Genomic DNA, 25,642 nt, shown 5'->3' with positions numbered 1-25,642 from the left:
AAAATAAAATCTGATTGGTTTTCCAAAATGGGCTTTTTTTAATATTTTATTTAACGACGAGTGTTAAAGGCCCATGGGTGTTTCATAACTATGGATTATATTTGTATGGAGTATGATTTGGCCCATTGAGAACGGGCCGAACGAATCAGATAATAAACCTCCCTGGTTGCGATGGCCTCCACTCTTGTCTCTTGAGACTTGAATGTCTTCTTCACCGCATACAGCACGGGTGGTGATGCTACACACAAACAAGAGCCAATAACCTGTGTTTTTAAGGTTAAATTCTTCTCTTTGGAAATAAAATCCGGTCTCTGCTTTCTACCATGTTTCCTCTTCAACGAGGAGAAACCACAAAGAATCGAATATCTCTGAGGGGTTGGCATTGAAGGGTTAGGTTTTGGCTATTCGTATATCTTCTTTCTTTTCAGTATTGTTGGAACTATGGAGATCAAGCCGATGAGGAAGAGCACTGACAGCGTTTTGAAATCATACAGATCCTTCACCGACCTGAGATCTCCAAGAGCAAGACCAGCCTGCAATCAGGGAGCCAAGAGTTGTGCTAAATCATTCCGAGTCGAGTAGATGCAAAGGAAAGAGGAATAGGGCTTACTCTGACAGTAATATAAGCAGCGGGGATGAGCCCGACAAGCGTTGCCAAAAAGAACACATGGAAGGGAATGTCAACTATCGGAGATGCCAAATTGATAAAAAGATTTGGCAGCGTCGGTGTTATCCTCAAAAACAACATGTAGTTCAGTAGCTTATCTCTACGTTTCCCGATCTGTCAGCGTCGGTGTTATCCTCAAAAACAACATGTAGTTCAGTAGCTTATCTCTACGTTTCCCGATCTGTACAGAGACAGAAAACCCATCTCAGAATCCCTTCCGTAGGAATTCTAAATAGCCAGCGGGAATCTACGTACCTCCGACTGAAAGAATCTCAACTTTTCAGGCCACAGCCAAGAAACCACTGGGCGTCCGATCAACTTCGACAAAAGGAAGCAGGAACAAGCTCCGGCCGTAGCATTGAAAACAACGAGGAAAACTCCTCGAACAACCCCGAAGAGAGCTCCAGCTAACAGCGACATGAAGATAGTTCCGGGTATCATGAAGGTTTGCATGAAAATGTAGGTGGTGCAGTACCCCAGTACGAACTGCGCCGGGTATTCATTCGCGTAGCTTCCTAGATTTTCTCTGCACAAACAACACGATTTAAAAGTTAAGCAAGGCTCCGCCTGCTGGAAATTTCTGAATCCATCCATCCAAATAAATCCAATCATCAAATGTTCATAAGCCATTGCTATCCGTGAAAAAGGTAATAAATGGATGGGAAGCTGGAAACTGATAAAAATTCGATCATCTGAGAACGATCCTATATCATCCATCCAATCATGCCACGGCTGAATCGATCGAAACGTAATTTAGGAAATCCAACTCGATCTGCAAAAGAAATCAAGCGACAGGAGAGAAACTAACTTGAGCAATCGGAGATCGGCGATAGTTCTCGGTAGCTTGAGCTTTCCGAACTCGGGGGCAGGCATGGTGAGGTAGATACATAAGAGTCCGATGGAGAAGACGAAGAAGACACCGATCGACACCGCCAATTCCCACCGACTTAGCGGGAATCGCTCCATTTTAGATCGCTTCCCCGACGGCGAATCATCGTCCTCCGACACCGCCCCGCACTCCTCATCTCTGGTCAGACTCCGTGGGGGCGCCATCGTTAGATGCATCAGACCACTGATTCACGCGCTCATAGATTCGATTGCACGATCTGGATTCACTTGTCGGTGGGTAAACAAACAATGATCTGAAAATCGAGGCTTTCAGACTGGCGAAAACGAAAAGATGTGTAAAATCTGGGAGAGATTTCGCATGTTCTTGATGAGATTGTTCACGTCTGAACCCAAGCAACCAAGATGTTTTCCACGTTTATTCGCTATGTGACACTAAGAAGAAAAACAAAGGGAAGCTTTCGACGAATAACGCCCCCGTTTTCCCTCTTTCAAATCCCCTCTTCACGCCCTGCATTCCAAATAACCTTCTGTATGAGTCAGTGGGTTTGATCTAAGACGAAAACATTTATTTACTTTTGCATTATTACCTTAGAAACGAGAATTACTGGTGAGTTAAAATGGAGTATTTTTATACTTGTTTTTTTTTTTATGATATTATAATAGGCCGGTATATCATAAACACACAGCTCGTCATTGTATGTTGCTAATAAGCATATTTTCATGGGCTAAATGGAGTCGACGATGTACAATTGAATCAACACACATATCCCTGTTACCTATTATTTTTCAGATCAAACAATCATGTAGTCTATGTACATATAATCGTATGCCATACAAAGTGTGTGGATTTAGAATATGTGTGTATATGTATGTAGTCTATATACATATAATCGTATGTGTATGTAGAAATGAAGAGGTTGGTCATATTTGGGAGTTTAGTGGGCCAATATATAATTGAGCCTAGTAGACAATCCAGTTCCTGGGCTTGTCTCGTTTCACCGCATTGGTATTAGTTGGGCCTTTCTCTTTTTTTTTTTTGGGGGGGGGGGGGGGCGATGCAGCATATAATCCGGCGGAGGTCCGCGTCTGCGTTTTGAGTCCGTGGTGATGATGATGATTGACCTATTAGCCACTTTGGAAATCCAGCGATTTGGTTTCAAATATGAAATTTATTGAAATAATTCTGAAAAACTATAAGTTGGAGGAAATGTCTTGTTGGTCTTTGAAAACATCATGACAATATTCTCTCTCTTTCTTTAGTTCTTCATATATTGAACAAGTATTTGCATAATAAACACAGGAGATTTCAAAAACAAAACAAAAGAAAAGAAACAGCTGTGATAGAGCAGTAGTAGCAAGGACAATAAATGGAGGCCAACCAACGTAGCAATTGATTAAGCATTAGAGAAGATGGTGGTTTGTTGTGTCGTCCCCATGCACATCTCTCTCTCTCTCTCTCTCTCTCTATATATATATAATCAGACAGCTGTGGTGGTCACACAACACAATGGCAAAAATCTTTTAAAATATTAAATTCTCCGCAGCACATCTTGGACTTGTATATATATATATATATTCAATGTGTGTATCTCACGTACACATTACACGCACATTTTAATTCGTCCAACGTCGTTTGAAACTCAAACACAACCAAGCAAGTAGGGCTAAAATGTGATTTGACATTTATTCAAGTGACGGAGATCATTACGTACTGATCATATAACCAAAGTTTACAAACTAACCTAACCGTTGGTGGCTTAATGGTTGAGAGATGACAAAATTATCTTTAAAGTCTTGGGTTCCATTTCATTGGTGGAGAGAGATGTAATTTCTGATCCAAAATGATCCATATACAAAGATGAAACCCAAATCTATAATAGATATAATTGTGTTGATGGCTTGGAGAACCATCCTTGTTATAAAAAAAAAGTTTATTTTTGCCTAGTTGATCATCTTGTATAATTTTGAGCGTAGCATTCGAGATTGTAATAAATTAATTAGGGTTGATATAGGTATATGATGGGATCAAATGATTAAAAGGGACAGAAGCAAATTGTTTTGATCAAAGGTAACTTTACAGCAAAAACCAATCGAAAATCTGTGATTTTAATTTGTTGGGGCATCAAAATCACTGCATGTGATTTGCCAAAAAGGAAAAAATCACGGGTATATAAAGAAACACACACTGCCCCATTCTCACGCACTTCAAGTGTTTGCAAAACCCAGAAGATGAAGATGAAGAAGGTGGATGCGGTGGCGTTGGTTTTCGTCATCTTTATTATGATTTTGCAGGTGCTCTCATCTTCTACATTTTTTAATAAAAAATTTGCAGAAACAATCGAACAACAGAGGCATCTCGTTGCAGGTTCTTGCAGAAGCATCCTTCCACTCCGATCTTGGCTCTCCTGTCAGTCAAATTGCATGCTTTCCTTCTTAGCATCAGCTTCTGATATTAACTTATAATTTTTCCTAATTTACAACTTTCTTCAAAAAATATTGACTTCTAATCTTCCACATTTGTTGTTTTGCTTTCATTATCTTCATATTTATGTTGAAGAATCCGTATTTTTTGACTGGAAGTTTTAAAATATTTATTTATATATTAATATCTGATACTATCAATAAATTAAAAAGATAATGTCGATGTACATACGTTTTTTAGATATGTATATATATATATATATATAAAAACCCTCGATCTCCTAATGTAATTAAGGCTTTGATTTTGGTTCAGACAAACGAAGAGGACCAGACAGCGGCGTTTGGGAGAAGAACCCATCGGCCTACATTCAGTGAGAGTCTATTCCTACTCCCATTTATACTCTTTCTGGTCACATGATAAAACATGCCACTGGTTATATTCAGTCAAGGCATTCCCAATGCATGCATGTTTTTGGTAAAAGTAAAACATATATATATTCATTCGCATCCATGAAACAAATGGAATACATATTCACCGTCAAGAGTATATATGAAAGTAAGAAGATGAAAAATGGATGAATGAATGTATCAGAGTGTGGAAAGGCATGCGAAAGAAGGTGCAGGGAGTCGTCAAGGAAGAAAGTGTGTTACAGGGCGTGCGGGACATGTTGCCTGAGGTGCGGCTGCGTCCCACCTGGCACCTCCGGCCACACCAATACATGCCCCTGTTACGCCTCCCTCCGCACCCACGCCAACAAGCCCAAGTGCCCTTAATTAATCCTCCTCCTTTATTTATTGTAATGTCATCTCTCTCTCTCTATATATATTTATATATGTATGTGTGTGTGATTGTATTTCTAATAATGTAATAAGACTGTATTCGAGGTGAAATTTGCACACGTGTGTGGGTATGCATGTTCCTCTATGATGTTTATGAAATGTGCACAATTGCAATATGCTCCCGCAAATCTCATCTTCTCTTTTTTCTTAGTTTGTTTTGGCACGTGAAATACTTGAAGTTCTTTTTACCACATTCCATTTAATATTATCATTTGGAGAACTTTCTTTTTCCTTTTGTTTAAACACATTCAATCTTACTAATAGAAACATATTATGATTTATATATATATATATATATATATATATATATATATATAATGTTACTGCCTTTTATTCTACTTTTTTGACATTATTTGATATTTTGTTAGTTTTTTCATAAATTGGGAAAATGACTGTACGCCAAAGAAAGAGGAGAATCTCAATTACCGCAGCTCTAATCGGCCCAACACAGACCCCTCTATCGTTCATATGGGCTCAAACATTGCATTAGCTGAGCCGAAAAGCCCATTTAGGTAAGAAAATCGGATCATAAGTCGGGTTTCTAAAAATCTCCCAAATATGTCGGATCTTTTGTTTTTAACCGTTGCGACTTTCCAAGAGATTAGGTCGGAAAACGGTGTCTCTCCACCTCGAGTCATAAATACAAAGCTTCCTTTTTCATATGCTATTTCACCTAATCTCTCTTCTTAGTCTTCCATATATACCGGTGACTTAAAAGGCTGAAAATCCTTCAACTTTGAATTTTTATTCCTATTCCACGTTCAAATATAACCTTATTTCTAATTTGTTTCATCTCAAATTATCAGATGTGAACGGCCAAAGTAGTTTCAAGTGTTCGAATAAAGAAATGGGAATTAAAAAATATATGATAGATTGCCTTCTTTTTCAGATAAATTTCCTCCAAGGAAAGATCAATCTTTAGCTTTTGTCTTACTGTCACCTCCTCCCCCATATTCATATATTCTTACATTTCTACCCCCTTAAATCGATTTGGATCTAATCAACAGCCAGAGAGATGCAGAAAACGATACGAATTAAGCAAAAGATTGGAGAGAGCTTAACCGAAAAATTTGTTGATCAATCAACCAATCAATTTAACTGTATGTGCACAACCACCCAGAAATAAATCATTAAAAAAAGCCCCGTAATTTCATAAAGGTACAGGAAACCCCCCACCGGCTTATGCCTAAAAAGATAACCGGAATCATCGAGGGTGAGTCTTGGCGGGAGATCTGTGTGCGGAACTCCGGAGGAGGAGGAGCTTCTTCAGAACCCTCATGAACACCAACACGTTGGGTTTCTTCCTCTCCGTCGTCGTCTTCTTTGACACCTTCATCGACCGACCGATCCCGCATCCCACGGTCACGGCGGCGGCGGAACACGAAGACTTCTTGTCGGATTCGATCCTGAGGCTGCGGCTTCTGGTAAGGTCGTCGTTGAGATCTTGCCACAACATGTCCATCTTCTCCTCGTCACCTTCGCTCCATCGGCTCTGAACATCGTCGTTGCTGGGAATTCGCGTTAAGAGACGGTCGTAATCGTCGGGGAGGAAAGCATCAGGGGGTGACCGTTTCCAAAGTTGAGGAGAATCGATACATGAAGGATGGGTATCGTCAGAAGCGAGCACTGGGAAGCTGAATTCTTCCGAGGAGGCACTCTTGGGAGCCATTTTTTTTTTAATTATTATTATTATTATTATTGCCCTGAATTAAAAAAGAGAGAGAGAATGATATCATTAATTCTGGGGGGAAACTAGAGAGAGAGAGAGGTTGGATCCATTGTGTTGGGTAATTCTAGTTCAACTGCTGCAACAAGTTTTGTTTCTTTTTGTTGGTTTATCTTTAGGAAATGGTTTTGTTTCTGTTATGTTCCTGACAGTTTGGGATTGTTTCACTTTAAAAAAAAAAAAGGATCTCTGTAACAAAATTCGCTGTTTCCAGTTAATCCAAATAGGAGTCCAGATTCATTTCCTTGTTTTGTTTTGTTTTTTTTTTTAATTATTATTATTATTATTTTTACTAGATTCTTTTGAGTTAAAGCCTCATCTGTATTTTCCTTTTCCTAGTATTTTGTATACTTAGAAACTGCGCCTATTATTCAGATACAAATGAATGACAATTTTACATATAAATATTTGTACTAAATAATTATTATTCCAAATTAACATAACCAATTTCCCCAATATCATTTCCGGAATTAAAGTTACAAAATTGGCATGAGATATTTACTTGGGACTTGCAAAAAAAAAAAAAGGATTTTTATCTATATCCAACTGCTACACATCTTCTTGCGTCCTAGTTTTTGTATTTCTTTTCAAAGTATGCACATAATTTACGATAAATAAATGTGAAAACTTATGTATTTACGAATCAAGTTTTATGTTATGTCCACGTGGTTCCACTGACTTGAGAATTATTGTCCAGGAGTTTCACTCACGTATGCTCTCTTCAAGTATCCAGAAGCCCAAAGAGAAAGAAGAGATGGGCTGAACCACGAGGCCGGTGATTGGGCCGCATAGCCATATGAGTGGTGCCCATTTGTACGTACGGTCTCAGTAGCACAAATTGTGTCGGTAATAGGAAGTGGACCTCTGCCCTAAATGGAGTAAACACTGGGCCCATCAAATCAAAAGGCCCGATAAGGCGAGGACGTAGCTCAAATATTGAAGCCCAAAAGTTAATGAGCCTATATTATACCATCATCTCATCGCAACTAGTCCGAGTGCTCTTATATATGACCAAACACCATGAACAAAATAATTTCTGCCACATTTTCTCATTTCAGAAAGGTTTAATTAAATAAGATGTAGATGTGAGATGGATGGGTGGTACATTTATTTATTAACATTATTTTTTCCACATCGGATTAGTTCCCTCTCTCACACACACGTAAGTGGAATTCGAGAAGTTGATGAAAATAATAACTTTCAAAATTTTAATTTAATTCATTAACAATTATGAAACGTAAAAGTTTATACTTTTTTTTTATTTATCAATATGTCTTCTAAGTTGTATCTATTTGATTTGACATATTCGATTGTATATAACCACCTTTTTGTCACAAATGTGAGCATAGATTTGTATTTGTTATCAATTTGACCAATGTAATCAGACGATGTCTAGAAAATTGAAGAAATTTCCTAAATGCACAATTTTATGTCTGGAAAGTAGTGGCAAACGGAAAAGACCCAAGTCATAATATTCCCATTCAAGGGTTACGTGTGGATGGCAATACAGAAAAATAACTAATGTCGGAAGGCCATAAATAAATCGCTGTGTGTTTTTCATGGCATCTTTATTCTAAAGTATACAATTCCTATTTTAAAAGAAACAATAAACTTCACAAATGATTACATAAACTAAGGTAATTTTCATCTCATTCACTTCTATATCTTAAGAAATATATGCAATTGGATATGGATCGCATATCTGGTACTTTTTAAGAAATAAGTGTTAAAATGGGAAAATGAATATGTGATGGGAAAGTAAAATAAGATTTGAGATATGATGGAGAATAATAATGGATACAATATCATTATGCCAAATATTGTGTATCCGAGTTGTTTCCATTGTGTCTATATTTCATTTTTACTCTATTTCTTAATTGTCCTATAAATATATATTTCATTTTCATTGTAATGTAACAAGGAGAATAAGAGATGTAAAAATAAAGTAATTCCGTTTATTTTCATTTGTCTTATTCTGTTTCCGCATTTTATTTTTCTACATGGTATCAGAGCATCGTTGCGATCTGGACTGTATGTTTCTTTTTTTAATTTTCTAATCTCTTTTTTCTTTAGCGTTTTGGATGTTCATAAATCCAGATCGTTCAAAGGAGAGTAAAAATCTAAATTCAAACGATGTGATATGACAAACAAAAGTCAAAGTTAAAAACTCTAAGATTAAACAAGATGATATGACAAAAAGAGTTAAAGCTAGAACTTTAAAGTCAAGCGAATTGATTTGAAAATGGTTAATGCTCTCTAAAAGAACAAAATTTGGTGTTTATGAATTTTTCCAGAGACAATGAAAATGTCTGAGCGGTTTATAACATTATCAATTCAAGATTGACTTTTTTTATTCTTTCAAAGTCAATCTTGAGGGAGAATATTAAAATGGGAAAATGAATATGTGATGGAAAAGTAAAATAAGATTTGAGATATGATGGAGAATAATAATGGATACAATATCATTATGCCAAATATTGTGTATTCGATTTGTTTCCATTGTGTTTATATTTCCATTTTACTCCATTTTTTAATTGTCCTATAAACACTACAAAAAAACCTACATATAGCGATGAAATTTGCGACGGAATGTGACGATTTTACGACAGAATGTGGAAAAAAATTATCCGTCGCAAACAATCGCAAAATCCGTCGCAATTTGCTACGGTTTGCGACAGATAATTCTGTCACAACAAAGAAATAGATGATTTGCGACGGAAAATAAAAATTGCGACGGATTGCGACGGAATATTCTGTCGCAATGTATTTGGTTTCGTTTTTTGACAAAATTTTTTGAATTTTGGGTGCGTAAATTAATTTCATTTTGTGACGGATTGCGACGGAAAATTCCGTCGCAAAACACAATATAAAATCACGAGTCGTCTTCTTCATCAGACTTCAAAAATTTTCGGAAAAATAAAAATAAAAATCGAAATTTTTTTTCTAAATCCTCCAAAGATCGCCAAATTTCTCCCATAAGGTAATATATATGTATTTATGTATATATATATGTGTGTGTTTGATGTATTTGTGTGTGTTTATGTATGTGTATGGGTGTGTAAGTGAATGTGTATATATATGTGTGAATGTGTATGTGTGTGTTTATATATGTGTGTAAGTGAATGTGTATGTATGTGTGAATGTGTATGTGTGTGTGTTTATGTATGTGTATGTGTATATATATGTGAATGTGAATATGTATGTGTATGTATATATATATATGAATGTGAATATGTATGTGTATGTATATATGATTGTATGTGTATATGAATATGTGTATATGTGTGTGTTTATATGTATGTGTATGTGTTTGTGAAATGTATATGTGTATGTGTTTGGGAAATGTATATGTGTATGAGTATTTATGTATGTGTATATGTGTGAATGTGTATGTGTGTTTGTGTATATGAAAATATGTGTATATATATATGTATGTATGTGTATGTATATTTGTATGTGTGTAATGTATGTGTATGAATATATGTATATGTGAAAATATATATATGTATGTGTATATATAGTATATAATTTTGTTATATATTTTTTAAAATTTTTTAAAACATTTGCGACGGAATGCGACGGAAAAAATTTCGTCGCAAATTACGACGGAATTATCCGTCACTTTTCGTCGCAAAACGCAGATTTTTTCCGTCACACTTTTGCGACGGATTAACGACCGTTATACGTTTGCGACAGCGTTATACCGACGGAAATAAGTCCGTCGCATTCCGTCGCAAATTCTTAATTGCGACGGATTTCCTTTATATTTGCGACGGATTTTTCCGTCGCTATATAACTGTTTTTTTGTAGTGAAATATGTATTTCATTTTCATTGTAATGTAACAAGAATAAGAAGAGATGTAGAAATAAAGTAATTCTGTTTATTTTCATTTGTCTTATTCTGTTTCCGCATTTTATTTTTCTACAATAAGGTGATATGTTGTATTACCAAAATTTAGAGTTTAGGGTATCCAAACATTTTTGTTTAATTGCCTTTTAATCGGAACAATAAGACACTTTTAACCTATTTTTTTTAGAGATTCGCAGACTAAACGCGTTATGAGTTATCAACTATTTTTATTCCTTGCAAATATTTTTCTTTTGTTTTGTCCGCCAAAAGTATAATTTTAGATTAACCTCAGATCTTTGCATCAACTATTTTGTAAACGTGGTTTTAATGAGTTTTATATATGTAGTCAAGATGATAAAATGAATATTATCTGACTAATAACGTGATGGGATCATGGGACAAAATTCGAATAGTGAACTTGTAAAACATGTTGAAATCTATAGCTCTAGGGATAACCTTTACTCACTTATTCCAATACAATTAGGAGAGCGGTTCTTGGGCTAAGTGGGAATGCGGTCTCCCACCACTTCCTAACATTCGGGCCATGTAGTAAAAACACAATATTTGCTCTTCGGCTTCACCCCTTGTTCTTGTTGTTTTTTTAGTTAATACTTACGTATAACAACACCAGAATACCCTATGTCCAGCTTCATATATGCATGTGTACAGGCGTATACTTGTACATATACAAGGACATATATACTGGGGGTGCGGACTACAGTAGGACCAGTGACATGATTCATGAAGGGTAGGAGGATCTATACTCGTTGGCCATGTGACTCGTACCAGGGGATGGCATATATGTTTGGATTCGAACCACACAAGCACCCAAAAAAAAAGTTGTAATAATGTGCCCGTGGAATTCCAATTCCAAATATTCTCAATAACTGGCTATATAAAACAGTATATAAAAAATGCCAGCATCTCTAAATTCTGGAATTGAATAGAAAATAAGATAAAAGACATATTTCTATCATTACTGTTTAGACCATGCATGTTGTCGTAATTTGATTAGTTACTATAAATCTTTTGGGTTTTGTTGATTATCTCCTCTATTAGAAATTATGGAGTGTTTAATATTCTCTTGGGCTCATTTTCGAACTAATACACCTAATACAATCTTATTTTACAGTATTTAACAATTTTTTTAATTATTGGTAATGTTTTGATTTGAGACGAAACCAAGTGAACATATAAAGCAAAACAAGAAAGAAAGAAAAGGAGTTTTATTAGAATACCTCATTGATAATTTTATTCGTATATAATTTGGTTTACTGGCTTCGAAACTTCAAATGATTAGTGTGGTCTGTGTTCGTCACCCAAATTTCAATGCTGAGGAGTTTTATGGGCCAAATGAGGAAAATGTAATCATGGGCCCTAAACAATGAATGCATAATCATTGCTCTACTAGCTAGAGGTTTAGACAGTTCAACTGTCGCATTTTCATCGAGGAACAGTTTTACAAAGACGCACAAGTCATGGCGTTACTTCCAGGCGAGGAGCAACAACATTACCCTCAGAATCATACAAGATAATGCCCGAGAAGTCAGGAAGCTGACATTTTCCGCCCATGAGAATGTTCTTCTGCCACAGTGGGACTCTTCTCTGATCCCCGCTGAGCATTGTGCTTGGATCACCGTTCTCGTCCATCATCATCGTCATCGTCATGTGATTGTTCAGCTGTATGACAGGTTCTTGATCTCTAGAGCCATAACAGGCAGCCCAGCGCCTAAGGTTTTTCCTGGAATGAGAAGCACATATGAACAGCGAAAGGCAGAGAAGGAGGAAGCTTGCAGAAGCTAAACCCGCATGGAAAAACGTTAGGGGCTGTGTTTGTGGTGATGGAATGTGGCCAGCCATAGATCTCGATTGAAATGAAGCTTTCAACTATCAGAGTCTGAGTAGAGAAGGGGGTTTATTTATGTAGGGAGCTGTGAAATGGAGCAGTTATGCCATTGTAGGGTTTGGTAAGAAGCTTTTTGACTCGTCTCTCTCTGTGGTTTTGTTAAAGACCTGCTTCACCTGTTCTGTTCCTTTAAGCTGAACAGTTACGATGGGCCTCATTTGAATATAATGTGGGCCTAATATTTAGGAGCCCAAGAGGCCTTGTTTTTCTTTCTTCCCTGACCTGAAGAGAGCACGTTCTCGGATTCCGTCGAATTCAGCGGAGGAAACATGCGTTCCCATTCGGCCATTGCTCTCCGTAAGTTTCTCTCTGGAAACCCTTTTCGGATCTCCCAGAATCCAGCCATTTCGTCTTCCACGCTCCTCCTCCACTCCCTTAGCCCTAGATTCTGGTCTCTCCCGACTCCAGTCTCTGGTTCCCAAACTTACTTACATCTGAACTCATCTTCGACGTTCGGTCGCGAAACTCGGAGGAGATACAGCACCGACGCAGGAGGCGAATCGCCGCCGGACGTGAACAAGGCGGTGGACGAGATCAATATGAAGTTCGCGGAGGCAAGGGAAGAGATCGAGATGGCGATGGAGTCGAAGGAGACAGTGTACTTCGACGAAGAGGCGGAGTGCGCGAGAGCCGCCGTGGCGGAGGTGGTGGAGATGTTCGAGAGATTGCTACGGAGGCTGCCGGAGGGGCAGAGAGCGGCGGTGCAACGCTCCATGGGCCTCAAGATCGAACAGCTGAAGGCCGAGCTTCAGCAGCTCAACGATTGATTCCTCCGTTGATGGTGCGGATGACGACGAGGTTAGCCCAAGTTCTTTTTCTTTCTGCCGAACTCGATTCTGTGGTTTCGGATTCATGATTATCATATCTGCTGCTTCGAATTCAATAGAATATTTCACTTTTCGGCAAGTTTCGTACAATTAGAATAGAGAATTTGTACTCCTCCAACTGTAAAAGGTGAGAATTGGATCCTTCCTATTCACCAACACCAATTTCTCAGTCGAGCAATTTGTATTTCTCGCTGAATAGAACAAAATGCTGCAATGATTTATTTAACAAGCTCCGAAAAGGCCACTGAATCATAATTTCCAAAAGAGAAGTGTTCTATTTGGAATAGAAAAATGAGTGTACAGCACTCACAACAGACTTTTGTCCACCATTTCATCATCTTCAGATGAGAAAAGGATGATCCATTTGTTGTCACTCAGTCTCGAACTTGAACCAATCCCAGTTTGCAAACGTATCCTCCTCTTCCTTGCCCAAATGGAAACTACTTCTGCTGGAAGGAGGTTCCGAACAGCTGCTCAAAGCCACCGCCGGCAGTTTTTCCCTGTACTTTTTCGCCATCTCTTCCGCATCAGCATAAACCTTCTGCCTCGTCAAAATTAGAGTAGAATTTCGTACTTTTATTCCCGTGGCCAAGTAGTATATATATACACACCTCAAAATGAATCAGATCATTCTTACCTCTCTGTTTGAGATGAACAAGCCCGGTTCGCTCTCAAGATCCGCAATGCTGCAAAGCCAAAGAGAAAGGAATTAAGATGCTTTTGCGGAAACACAGAGTTTTATGATTCTGCAACTCCCGAATTTACCTCAGAGAGATTTTGTCCGGAAACAGAGACTTCACGACCAGAACTTTTACATTCTCGTCCACCCGAAGAACATCGCTCACCGATCCAATCCTTCTCCGGGTTATGTTTGAAATGTGCAGCAGCCCGCTGGGGAAACATTTGCATCCAAACGATTGAATCTTTTGGAAGAAGAAAAGCAATGATCCCATCCCACTAACCTTCTGTTAAGAGTAAGGAGTAAAACCAGTGTCCTGAAACAATGACCCGCTGAACTAACCTTCTGTTACTGTCCCCGAGTTTGACTTGAGCTCCATATGGAAGGATTTTGACGACAGTCCCTTCTAAGAGTGTTCCTTCTCGAAGGTACAGCTTCTCCTGAGAATTTTCGAGGCATTGTTACTTGTTAGGCCCTTTGCTGCTTTTTTCTAACGAGATAACATTCAGAAGGTACATACCCAAGCTGTTCTTTCACTCAGTATCAAGTCATTTTTGTCCTCATTTGTTCGTGTGATCTGCACAAACAGTCTGCGACCCACCTGTGACATGAGAAAACACGGGGTGAGAAACCCAAAACGTACGTCGATACACTGAAAAGTATTCACGGAGAAGAGACTCCTGCTTTACATTTTCCTTCAACTCCGTGAAATTGTTCACCTTCTTCACCAACTCCTGCTTCGGAATAAAAGCTCGCAACCCCTAATAGAAGCCAGTGAAGTTAGAAAAGGAGAGGATCACCTAAATTATATGGTTGCAGATATATGCATTTTGGAATCACTCCTTAAAATGACGACGATGGTGAGGCAGTATTTGGATGTCTATTGTAAGAAATGATGCAGCCGAGAGTAGTGAATGGATACAGAAGAAGCTCAGAAGGTTTAATGGGGATGGACCAAACTCAAAAAAGAAAGTCTTGTTACTTCACAGCAGATTTGGAACTGAAAGAAGTACCTCGATTCTAGTAAGAAGGCCACCAGTATTCCATTCTGTTATCTTCACTTCAATAGGTTCATTGAGTTGCTGTATCTGCGCTCATCATCAGGTTAGCTGCTTTGTTTAAAGGAGAATCTATCATCAGGGCACGAATGGAACAGAAAAGAACCTGCCTCACTCGATGCCAAGCGATCCTCCGGAAGTAGCGCCTGGAGGAGAGGAGAGGGCGGCCGCTGAGCGTCTTCCCCAGCACCTCCGCGAAAACCACCGTCCCTACCTCCACCACCGGCCTTCCTGCCCTCACAACGTTTCCATTCGCTACACCATCTTCGTCATTATCCTTGACAACCCCCATTTTTCCATTCGCTATGAACTGCTCAGCTTCACACAGCAAATAGTCAAGCTCTTTCTCGTATAAAGGCAGAATCTCTTTCGTCAACATTGTTCCCAGCATGTCCGCGCCGATATTCACATCGAGCTTGTTCTCGTTACCCGAAACCACCACGCCGACCACAAATTCACCTGGTTTAGGGTCGTAGTACTCAACGCCCACGCTATTTCTCTCCGCCGGGGCTCCAGATTCGCCGTGTTCTCCCTCCGGCTTGAAGAATTTCAGAAAAGGCTCCAGAATCTCATCTCTATCGGGCTTTGCGCGTCCGTCCTCGTCCTCTGACGGGGTAACCTCTGTTTGGGGTACAGGATTGGGCTTATTCAACAGCTCGAGCTCCTCGTTCTCTCCGCTTCCGCCATCCTGGAGGCCGAAAACATCATCCCTAGAGCAGAATCCGATCCCGTTAAGGGAAAATTCCCGACAAAGGGCGGGACTGCGGAGCGAAATGGGAACTAGGGTTCTATGGCATAGAGACTTTGACACTCTCAACGAAGAATTGATGGAGCAGCAGTCTCCGGAGCAACGAGACGAAGAAGAAGAGGAGAAGAGAGAAAGAGAGTGACATGGAGGATTGAGAAGCGTTGGCATCGTTATCCTCTGCCGAGACTTCCCCTTCCTTTCTCGTTAAACGGCTCTTTTTCTATCCCAACTTTAAAGTGGGATAATTGCTAAAACACTCCCTCATTTTTATCTTATCAGCTCAAATTTCAGTCACTAATTTTAGAACCATGCGATGTGGCAGCTGATACGATATGATCCATAACTGGAAGCCCAGGAGACAGATTAGAGAGGAGCGGCTTTGTTCTTGTTCATCACGGCCCGTTTTATCTTTTAACTTTTTTCTATGGTTTAACAATTATTTTGGCACAACTCGTGTGTGATCATCCCACGTGGTTATGGAGAGCTAAATAGAAGTTTGTGTGATAGTGTAAGTAATGGTAGGCAGAGTGCGTGGAATGTGGGAGGACACCCACTGACCTTGACATCGATTACTCGTCCATTCTCCTGAGATTTGTAACGGGTACTTGCAAGTTGTGCCTTTCCTCTCTCTCTCTGTCTCCTCTTTTTTTTTTTGACGAGTCTATTGCTGAAACCCCTGGGGCTGGGAGCAGGTGAGGAGCGAAGAAGACAAGGGGGGGGGGGATTCATTCTATATCGATTTGGGCTTTAGTAATGGGCCCAACTTTATCCACTTCTGTTTCCTTCATTTATAACTTTACAAGGGCACGACCTGGACATATATATTATCTTTCGGCCAATTTGTAAAATATCAAATGATTTGAGAATCCCATCCGTATAAATATAACATGTCATTCACAAATAGGCTTTAGAAAAAGTCTTTTAAGAATACCTATTATGTGATGTTATCAGTTCCGTTTTTCTTTTTATTAATTTCAAATAAATGTCCTAAATGGATATTCCGAATGAAGAGTAAAGAGGAATTAAAAATAAAATAAAAGGTCAAACCGAGGGGCTACGCTACGCACAATTAAATAAGCAACACCGAATGATTGGAGGGTGGATCAAAGTGGGGGTCGGTGCGTGTGACCGACAATGATGTGGTTGGGCTCTTTTGATTGGAGCAAACTTCACCGACGTTTGACCTTTGTTTATTTTAATCTAAGATTGTCCCAATCACCCTTTTCTTAATCTTCTACCACTTCCACACGCTGGTTTATGTCGTCCGTTCAATATAACTACCCCAAAATTATTCCCTTGATGCTTTGCTTTATGAAAAAAAAAAAGAATTAGTAAATTTAAACATTTGCCCAAAAAAAATACTGTGGAGAATCTTATATTTTATTTTAAAATATCGTTTTAAATTTTATCTTTTTTCCCTTCAATCTTACTCGCTCTAGTTTTGGTCGTAGTTAGTTCCGGATTCATAATTTACGGAGATTTGATCTGTATAAGACAGATCGGTGGCCTATATATGGTAGAGATCAGACTTTATTTAAGAGTTTAATATTAAATATTCTTTTTATACTTATGATTTAGTATTTAAAATTATTATTTAAACGATCATATATAAATTGCTACAAGTTACTCAAAAAAATGTATATCCATTTTTTCAGTGTCCCAAATTTTCAAACTATTTTTGTAATAACTAAATTTTGCGTATTGAGCATTTTAATATGTAAATTAAAAAAAAAAAACGACTGAAACGAAGAGGCACACGTAATGCAAACTGCAGGGTGCTCGGGAAGCCCAATAAGGGAGAGACACGTATGCCACCCAGCCCATCGAAGCCCATCACCTCTCACGAGCCTCCGTTATGTGGACCCCACGCGAATCGGCCGGAAGATCGTAAATATATTGCTCGCACGTTAATTTGCCACGTGTGTGTTAGGCGAGTATCCTACGTCCGTATATCTCTTGCTTCTCTCTCACTGGTCCACGTCATTGTCTCATTCGATTCGTTCTCGCGAGACAAGTGGGCAAAAGAGACGAGAGTATATCTAAGCCCAGTGGTCAGATATTTTCTCAACATCTGCCCGAAGAATGCTGCCCGTGACTCCACAGCCATCAGACGTCACTCGGTTCTCCCGGGCAGACCCTGCCCGTTGCTTTGCTGGGGCTCTGTTGCTGGGCCCCGCCTGATATCAAGAACCTAATCGACGGCCCGAAATGAACGATGCAAGCTCTGCTTTAAAAACACTAGATTGTACCTCCTCCAAAAATATCTTCCAACACTTGTTGCCTTGACAAATCAAAGCTTAGTAAATTATTCACTATTCAGGCCACCTAAGGAGCTCTCTTATTGTTGTTAATTAAGAATTTAAAAGGAGAACAGCACAATCATGGCCAAAACTATTTAAATAATGGGTCATTAAAAATTATTAGCCATGTCTATAAGTTATTCCGAGTGAGCTCAATGCTTATACCGAATTCATAGTAATTTTTTTTTGTATTTTATTACCAAAATGAAATTTAAGTTTTATATAATGCACTAATTAAGAGAGTTTTAAGAGGTTGACATTGATGTTATAGTTTACATATCTTCAAGTAAAAGAACACACAAGGTTGGTTAGATTTTAGACAGTTTTTTTTTTTTTTTTTAATCTTGTCTTCTATTTACTTTTCACCCATGTGTGCATCTATGTGCATAAATGGCGAATGGTGCGCAATGGATGCATCAAATGCAAAAAATATCAATGCCACATCAGCAGAAATCTAAAGCCGAGTGGAGGGGCCGTCCAAATCTCTCCCTCTCCCTTCCGCAAAGCCACAACATATTGCCCTGTTCTCCCTCTCTGATAACCCCATCGTCGGATTGATCAGCCAAAATATCCAGAAAAAGAAGAGAAAACTGCGAAAATCAGCGATCGTTGAAGAAGGGGGTAAAATTTCCTCCCTGTTCTTTTACTTCGTTTCCTTGCCTCGATTTCTCGAATCATATGATGTTTCTCATGTCTTCCGATGTTGGTTTCTTGTGCCTTTTACAGTTAACCGGCACTTTTTTCTCGGTCTGCGAACTGGTTTTACTCCGCATTTTATTCATTTGGATTTTGAAGCGTTTGCGTTACCGTGAATTTATACGATCCCGTACCAAATCTTGTTTGGTTAATTTGAGTTTTTTGTTTCTGCAGCAAGGACCTGATATCAGTTTTAGAGCTTGTACTAGGATCATCTCCGCTGTGGAAAACAACCCTAGGTTGATAGAATTACGCGGTTTTAGTGTTTCTTATCCTTTGATTTCTATATAGGGTCATGGTAGATTGATGAGCCGTGGGTGGTGTTTAGTGTTTCCTTTCATGGGAATGCTGAATTACGATATATTGATACTCGATTGGTAGAAAGGTTGGAGACTGGGGGTAGGATTCTTGGTAAGCTTGGTTTAGTGTCTTGGGGGTAGTTTCCTGTTCTGGTTAATTCCGGATGGCTAGTTCATCCGAGAAGTGGATCGACGGCCTTCAGTTCTCCTCCTTGTTCTGGCCTCCGCCACAGGACCCTCAACAACGCCAGGTAGGCATGGATTAGTTGCTTATGTACGGTTGTTACCTTTCGTACTGGCGATGGGACTATGTTTTCTCCATTTTTCAAATCAAACTGATGCTGTAAGATGGAAACTGGATGGGGAAAGGTTTGCTCTAGGATATGATTTTCGTTTATCTAGTTACTGTCTGGCTTCAACTTTTTATTTGTCGTGAACTCCCTTCTCAAAACACTTGGGTTAATTTGTAGGGTAATTTGTGGTTGTCTTTGGTATTTCTTAGTCATAATTTATGTAAAATATTGACAGTGTATGTATACTAACGTCAAACGGCAGTCTGCACTGAGCAGCTACTAGTTTCTTCTCTGGTTACTAATTACCTTCTCCGGATTTCCTAGGATCAAGTTATTGCTTATGTTGAATACTTTGGTCAGTTCACATCAGAGCAATTCCCCGAGGATATTGCCGAGGTATGTGTGATGCTCCTGTCCATGTTTTCTTTTTGCGACAGAGTTGTTACTGGAAGTGCTTCTAGTTACTCTGTACTTTTATTTCATATCTGAACTGAGTTGTTTTTGTGAAATTTTACTGATTGATGAATTCTTCTCTCAGTTGGTTCGCAATCAGTATCCATCAACCGAGAAGCGCCTCTTGGATGATGTCATGGGTATTGACCTTCACTTGTGTCTATAAATATATCTTTTCATGTTCTTTATTTGTTGGTCATGAATATCTGTCTGATTTTCTTTTCCTGATGAGCAGCAATGTTTGTCCTCCATCATCCAGAGCATGGTCATGCTGTCATTCTTCCAATTATTGCATGTATCATTGATGGTTCTCTGGTTTACAACAAAGAAACTCCTCCATTTGCCTCTTTCATATCCTTAGTCTGCTCAAGCAGCGAGGTAGAATCTCTCACCTTTTTGGCATAATAAGTTTTCATCTCGTTGGCTGTCTAATTAAGACCTCCTATACTTCCATGTTGCACTGTTGATTAGGGTTTATATACCATTTTATGCTGACATGTTAAAGCTTTCAACAGAATGATTACTCCGAGCAATGGGCTCTGGCTTGTGGAGAAATTCTTCGCATTTTGACCCATTATAATCGTCCCATATATAAGATGGAGAAGCAACTTGGCGAGACAGAAAGAAGCAATGGTGTGTGCAGAAATACTGCTGATCCAACGCATGCAGAGTCTAAAGTCGTCCCACCAGTGCAGCAGGAAAGGAAACCATTAAGGCCTTTGTCTCCATGGATCGCTGATATATTACTTGCTGCTCCTCTGAGTATAAGAAGTGATTATTTCCGCTGGTAAGTAGATTACGATGCTTATGCTTCTACCTGTTCCTGCAGATTCCTTGCTTTTTCTTGGTGTTATGGTGCTGATCCTGCATCAAATTTTGGCTGCGGGCTTAGTATTACTCTTATCGTATTAACATTTACAGGAGTAGTGGTGTTATGGGAAGATATGCTGCTGGAGATCTCAGACCACCTATTATTGGTAAGCTCAATAAATCTTGGTAATCCTTGCAGAACCTGCTTATTAACGTAACTGCAATCCATAGAGCTGATCTGTTTATTAGTGGAGGACACAATTTGAATACACAATCACTGTTCCTTTGTTTTCTTTGTTTGTATACTTGACAACAGTGGTATGCGACAATCTGTTTATGATTTTATGAATGAACTGCATTGATGTGAAGGAACTTTGTTACATATGTTCTTCCAATACCTGAGGCAATTTGGATGTTTCATGAATTTGCGTCTTCTGAGACTCTTACATTAAGCTTTATTCTACTTTTAGCTTCTTCTCGAGGATCTGGTAAGCATCCTCAGCTAATGCCTTCAACGCCAAGATGGGCAGTCGCTAATGGTGCTGGTGTCATATTGAGTGTTTGTGATGACGAAGTTGCTCGATATGAGACTGCTACTTTGACAGCAGTTGCTGTCCCCGCTCTTCTTCTTCCTCCCCCGACAACAGCCTTAGACGAGCATTTAGTTGCAGGACTTCCAGCACTTGAGCCTTATGCACGTCTGTTTCACAGGTAATTTCTGAACTTGCTATTTGTACGGTGTTTATTCAGTAAATCTTCAATCAGAGTTTCAGAATGCACAGATGCTGGAAAGTATGGGCATGATGAGCATCTGCCTTTGTTGTACTCTCTTTCTTATTTGGGTACTGTTTTTGTTTTTGGGCATCATATGTTCTATATTTATGCTTGTCAAATTGAGTAATCATCTGCTATTAGTTTGAGGTTTGGTTGCGGAAGTTCCAGGTTCAGAATTGCACCCTCACTTTCTTGTTTTAAGCTCAGATATTATGCCATTGCAACTCCAAGTGCTACACAGAGACTTCTTCTGGGACTTTTAGAAGCACCACCATCATGGGCTCCAGATGCACTGGATGCAGCTGTACAGCTTGTGGAACTCCTTCGAGCTGCTGAAGATTATGCATCTGGTGTAAGGGTAAGTGACATCCTTATCTTTTGATCACTCTCTAACAAGATAGATCCATGGTCCAGACGTCCAGTCTTGTTGAAGCTTGTTTGTGCATTGTTGTCCTGGTATTGTGTCTGCTATCTAATTTATGGTGGTTTATAATGAGTCAGAGCCTTTGAAATTTCATCTGGTAATTATTTTGGCTTCTATTACTTTGTTCACATTCTCTTCTTAATGTAGCTACCCAGGAACTGGATGCATTTGCACTTCTTGCGTGCAATAGGCATCGCTATGTCCATGAGAGCAGGTGTTGCTGCTGATGCTGCAGCCGCATTGCTTTTCCGTATACTCTCGCAGCCTGCACTGCTTTTTCCTCCACTAAGCCAAGTTGAGGGGGTAGAGATTCTGCATGAGCCTACAGGTGGCTATAGTTCAAATTACAGGAAGCAGGTATGGCGATCTTCTTACTCATGTCTGATCCTTTTTTTCCCAGTATACCAGCTTATCTCTAATATGTCTTTGGTATTCGTCAGTACAAATTCCTGAGGTTGACTAGTTTGTAATCTTGTATCTCTCACCAGATAGAAGTTCCTGCAGCCGAAGCAACCATCGAAGCCACTGCCCAAGGAATCGCGTCGATGCTTTGTGCTCATGGACCTGAGGTTGAATGGAGAATCTGCACCATCTGGGAAGCTGCCTATGGACTGATTCCATTGAATTCCTCAGCAGTTGATCTTCCAGAAATCATAGTTGCTACTCCACTTCAACCTCCTATCTTGTCGTGGAATTTGTACATTCCCCTCCTCAAAGTACTTGAATATCTTCCACGGGGAAGTCCATCTGAAGCATGCCTGATGAAAATATTTGTTGCCACTGTGGAAGCAATCCTCAGGAGGACGTTTCCTCCTGAGTCCTCCAGGGAACAAAGCAGGAAAATGAGATCCAGTTCCGGCACAGGATCAGCGACCAAAAACCTTGCCATGGCTGAGCTCCGGGCAATGGTCCATGCTCTCTTTTTAGAATCATGTGCTGGTGTGGAACTAGCTTCACGGCTACTTTTTGTTGTGTTGACTGTCTGTGTTAGCCATGAAGCTCAGTCCAATGGGACCAAGAGACCAAGGAGCGAACTTGCAATCACTGATGAAAAGTTTGAGGAGAACCAACCTGTGCCCAACAATCAGACAACTAACAAAAAAAGTAGGAAGATCAAGGGACAGGGGCCTGTTGCAGCATTTGATTCATACGTTCTGGCTGCTGTTTGTGCTCTTGCCTGTGAGGTTCAGTTGTTTCCTATGATCTCCAGGGGGAGCAACCAATCCAATTCTGTTGCTTCAAAGCCGGTAAAGATAAATGGGTCATGCAACGAATATGGAGCTGGGATTGATTCGGCGATTAATCACACACGCAGAATCTTGGCTATTCTTGAGGCCCTCTTTTCATTGAAACCGTCTTCTGTGGGGACTCCTTGGAGTTACAGTTCTAGTGAGATAGTAGCTGCAGCTATGGTTGCCGCACACATTTCCGAACTATTCCGACGTTCGAAGCCTTTGATGCATGCTCTCTCTTTGTTAATGAGGTGCAAGTGGGACAATGAAATTCATACAAGGGCCTCATCATTGTATAACCTTATCGATCTTCACAGCAAAGCTGTTGCATCCATTGTTGACAAAGCCGAGCCCTTAGAAGCCTTCCTCATGCATACACCGGTCTGGAAAGATTCTCTGATCAATTTAAATGGTAAACTACAAAACACGTGTGCAAGGACCGCATGCGTTGGCACAGCATCTGTCTCACGGATCGAAATAACTTCGAGAAACAACCATAAATACGATAGATCAACACATTCACACAGTGGCTCAGGGACTAGCAACTCTGGGAAGGGAATTGCAGATTTTCTGATGGATGCATCTGATCTAGCTAATTTCCTCACTGCTGATAGGCACACCGGATTCTATTGTGGAACACAAGTCCTTTTGAGGTCAGTGCTTGCGGAGAAACAGGAACTGTGTTTCGCTGTTGTTTCTCTCCTATGGCACAAGTTGATTGCTGCCCCTGAAATCCAGCCGACTGCGGAAAGCACCTCAGCTCAGCAAGGATGGAGACAAGTAACTTTCATCATCTCTGGTTCCTAGTTTTCTGAAAGTTTTCTTGTTTTATTATTATTCTCTCCCGTGAATGCAGCAGATTCGTGGGGTGGTACTCACTCATCCTCTGACCATATTTTCATTTATCAGGTAGTTGATGCACTATGCAATGTTGTATCTTCATCACCAGCAAAGGCTGCGGCAGCAGTTGTTCTTCAGGTCCAAGCTGTGCAACTCTTGCTTTAATTTGCTGCAAATAACATATTAAAATAAATCAACTGCAGAACGCATGACTTGTTTTCCGGTCCCATTTTGTATACAACTTTTGATTCAACATTTCATGAATAGCAGCAGGTTAAAAAAAATTCTGGTAGAGAATAACATATGGTTTTCTTCAGGCCCAATAATCCATGGAGCTGTTGGTTTAGTGTCATCAATAGTAGAGTAATAAAAATTTATCCTACGCAAAATAATATAACTTGTCTTAATAGTCATTTTTCTGTGAAACCCAATTATCTGGTTTGTCGTGAAGCATATCTGGTAAATCCCAGTTGTGGAGAAACTATGACTTGTTCTAAACGTGCATCTCTGTCGATCTACTTTTCATCCTCTGGTATCTTTCATGGCCTTGTGTTACGGTTAGGCTGAGAGGGAGTTGCAGCCTTGGATTGCCAAAGATGACGATCAGGGTCAGAAGATGTGGAGAATAAACCAACGGATAGTGAAAGTGATAGTGGAACTGATGCGCAACCATGAAAACCCCGAATCATTGGTGATTCTAGCCAGTGCGTCAGATTTGCTTTTACGCGCCACTGATGGAATGCTTGTTGATGGAGAAGCTTGCACATTACCCCAGCTTGAGGTAATATACTACAATATATGACATGTGGCCTTGTTTGGTCGTGCATGGTAGAAACTTTTCTTCCATATTTACAATGTTATTCTGCAGGTTTTGTCCCAAAGAATTGATTGTAGTCAGCAATAATTAAACTCTCTAACGCTCAATGAGGCACTGATTGGATTGCGCTTGTGTGCCCTTTGTCTGAGTTCTCTTTTGCATTGTAGATTGTATCTTATATTATGTGTCTTTCAAACTTTTGCAGCTACTTGAAGCGACGGCAAGAGCAATTCAGCTGGTACTGGAGTGGGGACAGTCGGGGATAGCACTAGTAGACGGTTTATCAAATCTATTGAAGGTAAGCATGAGTATTACACCCAGCACGTATTCTCTGCATAGACACGAGGCTTTCAGATCATGGTGACTGTGTGTAGAGGTCGAGGGTTTTGTAATACTTCTAAATCTGAAAAAAAAAACCCAACTCTGTGGCAATTCCTCCAAGAAAGTTCTAAATCTGAAAAAGGGGATAACATTCGTTTGATGGTGCAGTGCCGGCTACCAGCAACAGTACGGTGCCTGTCACACCAAAGTGCGCACGTGAGGACATTGAGTATATCGGTTCTAAGGGGGATAATGCAGCAGAGCAGCATGAAGAAGAAGAAACCTCAGGAGAAGAACGGAGGAATTCACAAGGGAACCTTCTTTAACGGCGGGGAAGCCATAGATTGGAAAGCAGACATTCAAAAGTGTTTGAGTTGGGAAGCTCACAGCTTGGTCTCTTCCAGTTTGCCTACGCAGTTCCTAGACACTGCTGCTCTGGAACTAGGCTGTACTATTTCCATCCCCTCCACCACCAACTAGCTTCCCCCCACCCCCATCTCTCTCTCTCTATACATATATATTTTACAGATATTTAGATCCTTGAATTTAACTTGGCCTCAATGGTTTAGACCAAAACACAAGAAAGAAGATTTAATACTGTTGTCGCGTATGCCTGGGTGACGAAATTCACACATCTGTGCATGCCATACACATCCTTTCTGCGTTGTCTCTCCATTCATGGCTCAGGTGTATATATGTTGTGCGTAGGAAGGACGTTTTCTGCTCGATAGATTTTGCCTTTGGTGTTTAATTAATTGTTTTTTTGGTAAATATGTTTAATCAATAGTTCCCCAAATCTGTCTTTCCCATCC

General features: G+C 39.7%; 7 protein-coding genes across 13 annotated transcripts; 3 read left to right on the top strand and 4 right to left on the bottom strand.

The window, feature by feature from the left end:
* Positions 1-39: 39 nt before the first annotated feature.
* Positions 40-1,972, bottom strand: LOC104810547 (uncharacterized membrane protein At4g09580). The gene is made up of 4 exons (XM_010536893.2): positions 1,476-1,972; positions 923-1,193; positions 611-781; positions 40-533 (listed from the first exon to the last, which is right to left on the bottom strand). Exons 1-4 carry the CDS (start codon positions 1,730-1,732, stop codon positions 402-404), a joined length of 831 nt encoding a protein of 276 aa, XP_010535195.1. The 5' UTR covers positions 1,733-1,972; the 3' UTR covers positions 40-401.
* Positions 1,973-3,700: 1,728 nt separating this feature from the next.
* Positions 3,701-4,893, top strand: LOC104810524 (gibberellin-regulated protein 9). Of its 4 annotated transcripts, none has more exons than XM_010536865.2 (4): positions 3,701-3,808; positions 3,882-3,923; positions 4,251-4,308; positions 4,530-4,893. In XM_010536865.2, the coding sequence occupies exons 1-4, from the start codon at positions 3,746-3,748 to the stop codon at positions 4,709-4,711; spliced, it is 345 nt and encodes a 114-aa protein (XP_010535167.1). In that variant the 5' UTR covers positions 3,701-3,745; the 3' UTR covers positions 4,712-4,893. The 4 variants fall into 4 exon arrangements, with proteins under 4 accessions (XP_010535167.1, XP_010535183.1, XP_010535174.1 ...); XM_010536872.1 differs by having other exon boundaries at positions 3,705-3,760; positions 3,849-3,923; XM_010536888.1 differs by lacking the exon at positions 3,882-3,923 and adding an exon at positions 3,849-3,881 and having other exon boundaries at positions 3,731-3,760.
* Positions 4,894-5,333: 440 nt separating this feature from the next.
* Positions 5,334-6,645, bottom strand: LOC104810516. Its single transcript, XM_010536853.2, has one exon. It carries the CDS (start codon positions 6,444-6,446, stop codon positions 5,982-5,984), a length of 465 nt encoding a protein of 154 aa, XP_010535155.1. The 5' UTR covers positions 6,447-6,645; the 3' UTR covers positions 5,334-5,981.
* Positions 6,646-11,633: 4,988 nt separating this feature from the next.
* Positions 11,634-12,454, bottom strand: LOC104810508. Its single transcript, XM_010536842.1, has one exon. It carries the CDS (start codon positions 12,211-12,213, stop codon positions 11,830-11,832), a length of 384 nt encoding a protein of 127 aa, XP_010535144.1. The 5' UTR covers positions 12,214-12,454; the 3' UTR covers positions 11,634-11,829.
* A 31-nt stretch (positions 12,455-12,485) lies between these two features.
* On the top strand, positions 12,486-13,255 carry LOC104810483. Its single transcript, XM_010536812.2, has one exon. The coding sequence runs from the start codon at positions 12,529-12,531 to the stop codon at positions 13,024-13,026; it is 498 nt and encodes a 165-aa protein (XP_010535114.1). The 5' UTR covers positions 12,486-12,528; the 3' UTR covers positions 13,027-13,255.
* LOC104810492 (30S ribosomal protein S1 homolog A) lies at positions 13,249-16,145 on the bottom strand. 2 transcript variants are annotated; one of them, XM_010536829.1, is made up of 8 exons: positions 14,939-16,145; positions 14,779-14,853; positions 14,455-14,526; positions 14,286-14,366; positions 14,108-14,205; positions 13,852-13,977; positions 13,724-13,772; positions 13,249-13,627 (listed from the first exon to the last, which is right to left on the bottom strand). In XM_010536829.1, exons 1-8 carry the CDS (start codon positions 15,737-15,739, stop codon positions 13,457-13,459), a joined length of 1,473 nt encoding a protein of 490 aa, XP_010535131.1. In that variant the 5' UTR covers positions 15,740-16,145; the 3' UTR covers positions 13,249-13,456. The 2 variants fall into 2 exon arrangements, with proteins under 2 accessions (XP_010535131.1, XP_010535124.1); XM_010536822.2 differs by having other exon boundaries at positions 14,930-16,142.
* A 2,142-nt stretch (positions 16,146-18,287) lies between these two features.
* On the top strand, positions 18,288-25,601 carry LOC104810466 (protein GIGANTEA). Of its 3 annotated transcripts, none has more exons than XM_010536796.1 (16): positions 18,288-18,492; positions 18,598-18,618; positions 18,742-19,117; positions 19,484-19,555; positions 19,698-19,752; positions 19,848-19,990; positions 20,128-20,399; positions 20,534-20,589; positions 20,893-21,133; positions 21,404-21,554; positions 21,768-21,977; positions 22,109-23,632; positions 23,762-23,830; positions 24,255-24,473; positions 24,715-24,807; positions 24,999-25,601. In XM_010536796.1, exons 3-16 carry the CDS (start codon positions 19,031-19,033, stop codon positions 25,308-25,310), a joined length of 3,504 nt encoding a protein of 1,167 aa, XP_010535098.1. In that variant the 5' UTR covers positions 18,288-18,492; positions 18,598-18,618; positions 18,742-19,030; the 3' UTR covers positions 25,311-25,601. The 3 variants fall into 3 exon arrangements, with proteins under 3 accessions (XP_010535098.1, XP_010535104.1, XP_010535090.1); XM_010536802.1 differs by having other exon boundaries at positions 18,598-18,630; XM_010536788.1 differs by lacking the exon at positions 18,598-18,618.
* Positions 25,602-25,642: the final 41 nt, after the last annotated feature.

The sequence above is a fragment of the Tarenaya hassleriana genome, unplaced genomic scaffold (genome assembly GCF_000463585.1).
Source record: "Tarenaya hassleriana unplaced genomic scaffold, ASM46358v1 Cleome1, whole genome shotgun sequence".
Lineage (NCBI taxonomy): Eukaryota > Viridiplantae > Streptophyta > Magnoliopsida > Brassicales > Cleomaceae > Tarenaya > Tarenaya hassleriana.
The sequence above is the reverse complement of the archived record's forward strand: the minus strand, read 5'-3'. Positions and strand labels throughout refer to the sequence as shown.

Excerpts from the sequence above, each read along its gene's own strand:
- LOC104810547 (XM_010536893.2), bottom strand. The coding sequence starts at position 1,732 with ATGCATCTAACGATGGCGCCCCCACGGAGTCTGACCAGAGATGAGGAG. Across the intron at positions 1,194-1,475 it reads GCCGATCTCCGATTGCTCAA|AGAAAATCTAGGAAGCTACG; the intron begins GTTAGTTTCTCT and ends TTGTTTGTGCAG. Across the intron at positions 534-610 it reads CTGCTTATATTACTGTCAGA|GCTGGTCTTGCTCTTGGAGA; the intron begins GTAAGCCCTATT and ends CCCTGATTGCAG.
- LOC104810508 (XM_010536842.1), bottom strand. The coding sequence starts at position 12,213 with ATGGCTGGCCACATTCCATCACCACAAACACAGCCCCTAACGTTTTTC.
- LOC104810516 (XM_010536853.2), bottom strand. The coding sequence starts at position 6,446 with ATGGCTCCCAAGAGTGCCTCCTCGGAAGAATTCAGCTTCCCAGTGCTC.
- LOC104810466 (XM_010536788.1), top strand. The coding sequence starts at position 19,031 with ATGGCTAGTTCATCCGAGAAGTGGATCGACGGCCTTCAGTTCTCCTCC. Across the intron at positions 21,555-21,767 it reads ATTATGCATCTGGTGTAAGG|CTACCCAGGAACTGGATGCA; the intron begins GTAAGTGACATC and ends TTCTTAATGTAG. Across the intron at positions 23,633-23,761 it reads CTCAGCAAGGATGGAGACAA|GTAGTTGATGCACTATGCAA; the intron begins GTAACTTTCATC and ends TTCATTTATCAG.
- LOC104810492 (XM_010536822.2), bottom strand. The coding sequence starts at position 15,739 with ATGCCAACGCTTCTCAATCCTCCATGTCACTCTCTTTCTCTCTTCTCC. Across the intron at positions 14,367-14,454 it reads TCACGGAGTTGAAGGAAAAT|GTGGGTCGCAGACTGTTTGT; the intron begins GTAAAGCAGGAG and ends CTCATGTCACAG. Across the intron at positions 13,628-13,723 it reads TGTTCATCTCAAACAGAGAG|AAGGTTTATGCTGATGCGGA; the intron begins GTAAGAATGATC and ends TTGACGAGGCAG.
- LOC104810524 (XM_010536865.2), top strand. The coding sequence starts at position 3,746 with ATGAAGATGAAGAAGGTGGATGCGGTGGCGTTGGTTTTCGTCATCTTT. Across the intron at positions 3,924-4,250 it reads ACTCCGATCTTGGCTCTCCT|ACAAACGAAGAGGACCAGAC; the intron begins GTCAGTCAAATT and ends ATTTTGGTTCAG. Across the intron at positions 4,309-4,529 it reads AACCCATCGGCCTACATTCA|AGTGTGGAAAGGCATGCGAA; the intron begins GTGAGAGTCTAT and ends TGAATGTATCAG.
- LOC104810483 (XM_010536812.2), top strand. The coding sequence starts at position 12,529 with ATGCGTTCCCATTCGGCCATTGCTCTCCGTAAGTTTCTCTCTGGAAAC.